At 49.8% G+C, this 8,670-nt stretch overlaps 1 protein-coding gene across 3 annotated transcripts in view; it reads right to left on the bottom strand.

Annotated features, from left to right (window-relative positions):
- Positions 1-1,144: 1,144 nt before the first annotated feature.
- WDR59 (WD repeat domain 59) overlaps positions 1,145-8,670 on the bottom strand; it is a 50,327-nt gene continuing 42,801 nt past the window's right edge. For 2 of the 3 annotated variants that reach the window (XM_069793790.1, XM_069793791.1), the window contains 6 exons: positions 7,657-7,769; positions 6,428-6,575; positions 6,263-6,335; positions 4,592-4,718; positions 4,004-4,146; positions 1,145-2,887 (listed from right to left, as the gene is read on the bottom strand). In XM_069793790.1, coding sequence (XP_069649891.1) covers positions 2,652-2,887; positions 4,004-4,146; positions 4,592-4,718; positions 6,263-6,335; positions 6,428-6,575; positions 7,657-7,769 — 840 coding nt within the window. In that variant the 3' untranslated portion in view covers positions 1,145-2,651. The other variant, XM_069793792.1, reaches the window with a different exon arrangement.

The raw sequence follows: 8,670 nt of genomic DNA, 5'->3' as shown, positions 1-8,670 counted from the left end.
CCTTCTCTAAAGCCTGAAATGGAGAGTGCGATTTGGCCAGATTTGGGAACTTTTTGCACCAAGTTAGTCCAAAGAGCAGATGGGTAAGAGGACAAGCGGCTGGCGTGGGTCACCAGTGCAGCAGCACGCCCCATTTCTGATCATTTATTCCAGACAGGGGCTGCCAAGCACAGCGAAGGCAATGCATTTCTCCTCTCACCAGGCTCCAGCCAGGTGAGAATAAGCCATTCCTTGTTTCCTTGCAGTAGTCACTTCAGCATTGAGCAAGACCGCTCCCAAAGCAACCACTGCACACGCTGCAGGGTGTGAGACAAATGCCCGCAGCGTCCAGGAAGAAATTCCACCTACCTGTGCAGGGTTGCACAAACAGCCACGGCAAATGCTTTTCCGCCTCCCTCTGCAGCGCCAGCCGCCCTCCACCTCGGAGGTATTCAGATACTATGGAGATAGACCATAATGAACTGTAATAACACACATAAGTACCACGATCTGTCAGTCCATCACCTTTAAATAACAAGTCTCCTTTCCCTTCCAACCTACACGCACACTCAAGCATGGAAATGAAAATACTTCCAAGCTGAATGGCTGTCACGTAGTAAGGCGGAGGGCGGGAGCCCTCTCCCTGCGGCTCCCGGCAGAGAGCACCCTCGCCCGAGGGCTGGCACAGCGCTGGGCAGGACCCCAGCACGCCTGCCTGCTTGCTGGGGGCTCAGACACTGCCCGGGGCCTCCCCAAACTGCAGGACATGGGGTTTGGTTCACCAATGGCTCAGACACCGCCCGGCTTCATTTTCGCAAGAGGTGCATCACAACCCGTGGGCAGTTCCCAGGCTGGTGTGGCATTGCGGTGCCACGCGCCATCACATCGTCCCTGTATGAAGGCAGCTGCTGCGAGAGCCAGGGTCGCGGTCCCAGCAGCAGTCAGTGAGCCCCCCAGTTACTGAAGGTCTCTGCTGCCACTGGGCACAGGTATCCGGAGTGGGACCCCTGGTTTGGGGTGCAGGGAGAGGGCCGTGGGGTGCCCAACCATGGGGTGCCCAACCATGGGGTGAAACACTGACCACCACGCTGGAAGGGAGAGCTGCTGGGGGCTCCCCATGGAGGGAGAACTAGCACAGCAACACCAAGTTCTATCAGAACAGCACTTAAAAAAATAATTTTAATGTTTTAATGTTTAAGATACACCATCTGTTTACTCCACGGCAGGATCCCCCAGCCTGAGTTAGCACAAAGGTTGGGAGCAGGCACAGCACATGGCCCTGCTCAGCAGGCAAGCGCGGGAGGAAGGGATCCGTGCTGGCGTGGGCTGGCGGGTTACTCCAGCGGGCTCGTCCCTGACCACACATTTGCCCAAAACCAAAGCTCAGGTGGAAGCCTGCTCAGGAGAGGCACAGGCTGCGTGCTCGGGGTGTGCATGCAACCACACAGCAGCATGCCCGGGACGGGAGTGCCCAGCAGGCACAGCCCCAAACAGACAGATTAATCCGGTACATTCTCCAATTGAAGCTCCAGAGGAAGAAAAGGCACAAACCTTTTGCCTCCATGAATCCCACCACCCTTCCAAAACCCCTTTTCCCCTAGAAATTGCTGCCTCCCCAGCTCAGGAGCCTCGCCACTCAAGCACATCAGCAGCAAATCTCAAATTATTCATTGATTCCCTCCATAGAGTCTGGAGAAAACAGCCAAAGGAGTTGCATGGAGCAAGCGTCCTCCTTGTGTTTTCCCAGTAAGGAAGCAAAGGCTTTCCAAAATGCCCTCAGATGCCACCATCCATGGAAACGCTGTGTGGATCCCAAACTCAAAAGGCAGGTGCCTTTCCCAGTCACCAGGACATGTCACTAACAAGGCAGGGACAGGCAAGTTAAAGTGCATTGTATCACTGGGTCAGAGCAGGAGATGGAGACCCTTAAGAGTAATGGTACTAAAACTGCTTGAAGAAAGCAACTAATCCTAGTGACCTCGGGCATGTGGCTGGGCTCTTCACACCAGCCGCAGACACTGACCAGTGATTAGGAAGCTATTTAGGAAGTAATCCTGAAAAACATACTTTCATTCTTTTGCTTTATGGGGCAATCTAAACGATGTAAACAAGACATTCAAAATAAGGACCCTGTTGCTTCCAAAAGTAACTCTGAGCACAGTCCCATGGACTATTTGCTCTTTGAGCGCAGTTTACAGTTCGCCTTTAGAGCTCACCGTTGGTTGCAAATTATTTCTGCCTTAACTGTGCAAAGACGACTATTTTGCTCACTTTGAGCCCCTGTAACGAGGCACCTGGAAAGACACTACGTAGCTGGAATGAGTTGTGCTCTGCCAGGCGAGCTGTTTCCAAAGGAGCTTTTTAACACCTCCTCATCCCAGCAGAGACTAGCCAATATTCACACACTCTTCTGCAGGAGAGAGCAATTTTTCTGGTCTGGCATCCATCGCCAGCAATGGACACAGGGAGTTTGGTCAAATCAGTCTGAAAGCAACCTGGGAAGTGTAGGAATACTGGAAGCACTTGTAAACGTCACTGCAGTGCACCACCAGGACATCCTGCTTCAGCTCCCTGTGGCATCTCCTCCAGACACTGTGGAGCAGAGCTGGTTCAACATGGCTTGGGAATTAAGTATTAAATCCAGTTCACAGGCGCCCTGCTGTCAGGACGGCTCAGAAGGTGCTCTCGAGCAGACAATGGCATCCACAGCCTGTGGGGCACACCTCCTGGGTGCGAAACCACTCCATCATATGGCTGGTGTGGCCTCCGTGTCCGCATGTCAGGCAGAAATTAGAGGAGCCTCGCACTGCCACGTGACAGATAGCGCACTGGAAAGTGAAGCCCTTGCAGATGGCACACTGGGTGCCACGCACCTCACTGCGGCAGTGGCTGCAGTACACGCCGAACTCTGGTGGGAAGAAAGAAATGGATAGCAAGACAATTAGTGCTGACAAGAATCGTGGACTAAGCAGCCCTGCATACAGCCCCCCGTTCGAGAAACGAGTCCCCTGAACCCACTGCCCAAGAGATTTGCCGCAAATATCCTTCAGGGTGGGAGAATGGTGACTTTTAGAGGTCTCAGTTTGGTCTCCATACAGGAGCAAAGAAACAGGCAATTGGCGTGCTGGGGCACAGAGTGGCCCACTAATTCCCCTGATGGCTAAACAGCTGTCAGCTGGGAACATATGTCTGATTTCTAGCTTGGGACACGCTGACACATGCTGCGGAGATGAAGGCTTCCCGCTTGTCTTATCTCTATGAAGTGTAACTAAGAGCAAACGAGAACAGCCTTTGTTTCTCATCATGGAGAGAGCACAGAGCACACTCGATGCGTGCTGTCAGCGCGGTCAGTGCCATGACCATTAGCCATGGAGGGGCGATGGCAGTGGTCAAAGGCACCAATTTTCACTTTAGTTACTCCCTAGGAGGAGTCTCAGGTGACAAGGTGAGACAACTGCTGCTTCTCTGGCATCTCTCATCTGCTGCTCTCCTCCCAGGTCAAGTGCATTTTTTCCCAGAGGCCTAGGAAGAACACATTTTGGCAGCTGTTCTTAAGCGGCAGTTCTGGGTACCTATGCTGCTGAAAATATTTTGGGAGAAACGCTCTGTTTGCCTATTCTTGGCTAGCTCACCCACAGTTAGAGATCTTGCAATTTTACGCAGGCACTGTAAGGACAATTCAGCCCAGAAGCAGGAATTAGGACACTGCATGTCTGGGCTCTTATTCGGAGAGAATAAAGAATAGCCATCAGCATAAATAGCTGAACATTGCTAGGGTAGCAGTATGTACATTGCCAGCTTCGCTGGAGAGATGTTACAGTCTACAAAGCCCTTGAACCAACATCTGCAAGGCTCATCTCCACCCAGAGCTGCGAAGAAGCCAAAACCATTTGCTGGCAGAGCTAAACTCTGGGCAGATCAATGGACACTTTTCATCCTGCCTGCTGACTGCATGTTCCTAAGCTCCTGAGGCAGAGCTGTGACTCTGCCTGGGCAGCCAGAGCAGACTGAAGCAGGCACTCACCAATTCCTTTGTGGGGATCAGGAGGACAAGAGACAAACTTCAGAACCTCAGCCCGCTTCTCTCGCAGGCCCCAGCGATAAAGGATTTCTCCATAGCACTTCTTAAAGTCATCAAATTGCTGAGTATTGGCAGGATCCAGGAGCCTTGAGGAACAAACAGGGTTGTCATCCACCTGATTTGCTCTCAGAGACTCTGGTTGCAATCCTCTTCCCAGTGATGGCTATGCAACCAGCTCACATCACTAGAAGAGCGGCAGATTACTTCCCATGTGTTGCTGAAACATCACTGAACACTAACTGGTCTGGCCTTCGCTTGTTCTACACTCAAGTGTGGACTCAATGGGTGGACTGCCCCGCCCCGGGGCCCCCACCATGGCCACCTGTAGATGTATCATATGCAATCCCAGCAGAGTTGATCTGCAGTATGAAGCTTCTCCAAATGACCATCTGAATGAAACTGTCTAGGAGCAGGCATGCTACTCTCTTTCTAGTCTTCACACCACCAACAGAGACCTGGCTATAGAGTTCCAGCTGACTTGGGCACAGAGTAAGGCATCCCTGAATACCCCCAAGGCATGCTACAACCTACCTTTTGTTTTTCTCATGCTGGTCTTTCTCACGCTCCCGATGATCAGGATACATTAGGTTTCCGTAACGGAAGTCATCTGGAGAAGACTCGCACCAGGGAGTGGAGGCCTGCTCCATGTCTTTGTTTGCTGCAAGCATCAAAGGTCGTAAGCATACCTCAGAAAGCACAGCACTTACGAGCAAAACTTCCTCAAAACCGGAGAAGGAGACATGGAAGACCGCACATTCGCACACCCCAGTTTTCTCTCTAAGACATGGTCATATCACCTTCTGTATTCCTACAAACACTGCCGTACCTCAGAAAACTAAGTGCCAACCTCTACTTGCCAAGTGCTTCTACTGCACTTCTGGTGACAGGATAGGAATGGGGATCATCAGGCAGAGAAATCTAATACGGAGGAATCCCTTTTGCCTTCCGCTTTAGACAAAAAGTAACTACGCAATCAATCCCATGGAGTTTGCTTGGGAATGTTAATCCCGGCAGGTCTGTGCTCCGCTTTCCTAGACAGGGAGGACTCTCATCACCAGGGCTGCTGTTACGTAAAGGGGCCTCTGTATATAAGGTATTGCCCTGGGGGCAGGGAGAAGACTGCTAATAACCAATATAAGACAACATCAGCTCTGTTAACCCCCATTCTGCACTCTTCCCCGTGTCACAGATGCTTTGATATCAAACTGAAAAGTTACAGCTTTGGTGCTAACAGGGCTGATGCTGCCTCAGGCCATGTATATCACTAGCAATCAGCCAACAGCTTTAACTCTGACACTGGAGCCCTTTAGAGTGACTTGTCTTTGACACCTTCACAGCTCAGCAGAAAATGCCCTTAGGCCTGCAAGTACTCATGGCACCAATAACCCAACCTTCCCAACCACTGCTGTTTTTTCCAGTGACAGGAGAAAGCACAGCATTGCCATTTCCCCCCAAACTCTGTGGAATTAGCTGGCTGATGACATTGCGAGGTCACTCTTGATAATTGTTGAGTGATCCTGGTGACTGGGAGAGGTACCTGAGCACTGGAGGAAAGCAAATGTCACTCCTGTCTTCAAAAAGGACAAGAGGGAGGACCCAGGAAACTGCAGGCCAGTCAACCCAACCTTGATCCCTGGGAAGGTGATAGAGTAGCTAATCCTGGGAACCATGTCCAGGCACAGGAAGGACAAGGAAATTACCAGGAGTAGTCAGCATGGATAACAGCCTCAAACTGTGCAAAGCGCTAGGGCTGTGGAAAGCCTACGGCACCAGGCAGCATTGAGGCAGTCACCCCGAGTGTTTGCTATAGCCAGGCTGGAAGCAAACCAGTACAGTGGTCTGTCCCTTTACTTGTCACCATGTGGAAAAGGCAGCAGTGTGAGCTCTTGGCTCTGGGTTAACCTGTGATCCAGGCGACTAGCTTGGTACGTCGAGGGTGTTTGTAACAATTTCTCCAAAGCCCAGTCAGACAGCATGCTACAGAAGTCAGAAGGGGCAGGACTGCGAGAGCATTTACACAGTTACTGCAAGCCCTGTTCACTTCCAGCCATGGAGTCACATCACGTTGGCCAAACCCCAGAAAGCTGCTCTGGCAGCAATCACAGCCAGTACTAACTCCCTTCTTTCCCCACCATAGGAGCAATCTAAAACCTAGGCCAGAAGGGAGGCAGGTTCCTCTGTTTACTCCCCAGGTCTCAGTACCTATGCTCCAGCCTCCAGTGCCAAGTCCAGGATCTGACATGCTGGAACAGGAGCCAGAGGAAGTAAAGCTGGGCTGTTGAGGGGGAAAGGAAAGGAAATCATGTCATCTACCTGAAAGATGTTCAAAGATATCCAAGAGAAATGGGAAAGAAATGGCGGTCATACATATCGGCTGTGGGAGGCCAGGTTGGAGGCACGCTGAGGAAAGGGGCCATAGGAGTTTGGGCAGCCCTGTAGCCTGGATTGGGCTTCAAACACGCTGCACAGCATGGCCAGGGTCTGCACATCGTGGAGCTGTGAGTAGTGAGCCAGCCTGGGAAATGAAAAAGAGAGACAGTATGAGATTGGGCAAAATTCAGTGGCAAAGGCATTGAGACTCCAGGGCAACTAATTTCGAGCCTGTTGCATAAATCCATTTGGGTCACATTACTGCCCACAGGAGGCATGTGTGTTCTGCAGGACTGGGTTGTCTTTTCCGTCATACCTTTAAGGAGCCAAGTCCTCCTTCTGAAAACACTCGTGGCCTAACAGGTGGGGGAATCCAGCAGTACTTGTGGCCTGATTATCCCAAGTTTGTGCAGCTTCAGGAACAATGCCCATAGAACTGATTTTAACTGGATGTAATGCTGGAGCCATTAGACTCACTCCCAGACACAATGTCTTTTTGACAAAACCCTCTACAAGCAAGCATCCTGCATCTAGATCACAAGGCAAGGCAAAACCCCACCACACGTTTTCTGGATAGCTGTGAAGTTTCTGGATTGCTCTGAAGACTCAGAGTGACGAAGAACTACCTGTGTTCCCCCTCCCACTGCTGCCATACAGCAGGAAAGAGCTAGGTCAAGCAACAATATACAAAGTACACCACACAAATCCTGTACCTCCAAATAGGGTGTATTGACAGATAATATCAATTACTAATTATGTCCCCTACTGAACAGATTCACTGGCAGGAAGACATTTGCAGCTAACACTTGGCTTTGAGACCAGCTGAATGATTTCCCAGTAATGCTATATGGCAACAGCGAATCTGGAGGTGAAAAAAGCAGCTGCACCAGCATGCTCATTTAGGAGGTGGGGAGCACAAAACCAAAATCTCCAAGTCAGGCATTGTGGGCATGCTGGAAAGCAGAGCTCCAACTGTACCTGGCCTATTGCTCAATGTTAGCCAAGGAAGACCTGGGTGCTAGACGGGAGGCCAAATGCTACCTCCTGCATGTCATAAACACACTTGCAGCTTCCCTTCTTGATGCATCTCAGGCTTGAGAGGGGAAAAAAAAAAAAAAAATACATACTACTCCAAATCTGAAATGATGCCTTAGAATGTACATAGTTATGGAGGGCTCTGCTTCAGCAACCATTCCCCAACCCCTCCCCAGCATTCAGACACCTACAAGGACTCCAGTAATTGGCGTCCAAATGGATGTTGTGCCCAAGGTATCTCCAAATCTGGGTCAGACTTCGGTCCAAGACAGAGATCAGTGGCGACCATGGCCAGTGACCAAACCTGGCAGACAGGAAGGAAAAGCATCAAAGCTACAATTAGAAATAACCACACTCCCAGGGCATAGGTGTGCACAAATTCACTCACAGACAGATAATAATGGAGCTTGCTTTTTTTTTTTTTTTCTTTTTTTCTGGCAGCAGGCAGCAGTTTCAGCCTCCATGTCACAAATAACATGTAGAGTAACACAAAACCGAAGCTCTCCCTGTCCCACGTGCTTTGAGTTTGGGTTAAACTTTGAAGAAGAATTGTCTATAGTCTAACAGACCTGTCAGGGTAGCCTAACAGACCTATTAGTGCATTTTATATTCACAAATCTCAAAAGGGTTTAGATTTGATACAGTTCTTGGGTTCAGAGATGTCTGGTGGCAGAAAGTTTACTGGTGAATTTATTTGCATGAAAAGTATCTTTTGATTAGTTGTGAGTGTTACTGAACACCTCTGTTCTCCTAGCACAGCCCAGCACAGACAGAAGTACAATTTGCCATTTCTACTCCAACAGTTTAACTGTTAGATTTCATGTGAAACTTCTCCTTCATTTATGATCCTCTACTCTGAAAACGGTTCCATCCTTTCAGTCTCTATACCACTGATCTTAACTGTTTTTTCTGCTGTGCCTTTTAAAATGGGGCAATTAGAATATTCCAGGGAAAAGCAAAGCTCCTAGTTTGGCATGAAAAAAAGAGCAGGAAAGGAAAAGGAACATAGTGCTGGAAAGACAGCAGAAATCAGAGAGCTGACAACACGGAAAAGTAAAGAAAAAACACATGCTCCAGGTACAAAGAACAGCCAGGAACAGTAGTCCCACAGCTGCTCACTGTGCAACCAGAGAGAAAGAAACAGGAGAGAAAGTGATTAAAGGACAGGGCTGAGTACAAGAGAGCACAGAAAGGAAATGGGAAAG

Source organism: Haliaeetus albicilla, chromosome 10 (genome assembly GCF_947461875.1).
Source record: "Haliaeetus albicilla chromosome 10, bHalAlb1.1, whole genome shotgun sequence".
NCBI lineage: Eukaryota > Metazoa > Chordata > Aves > Accipitriformes > Accipitridae > Haliaeetus > Haliaeetus albicilla.
Note: the sequence above shows the minus strand (reverse complement) of the source record. Positions and strands in the feature narration are given on the sequence as shown.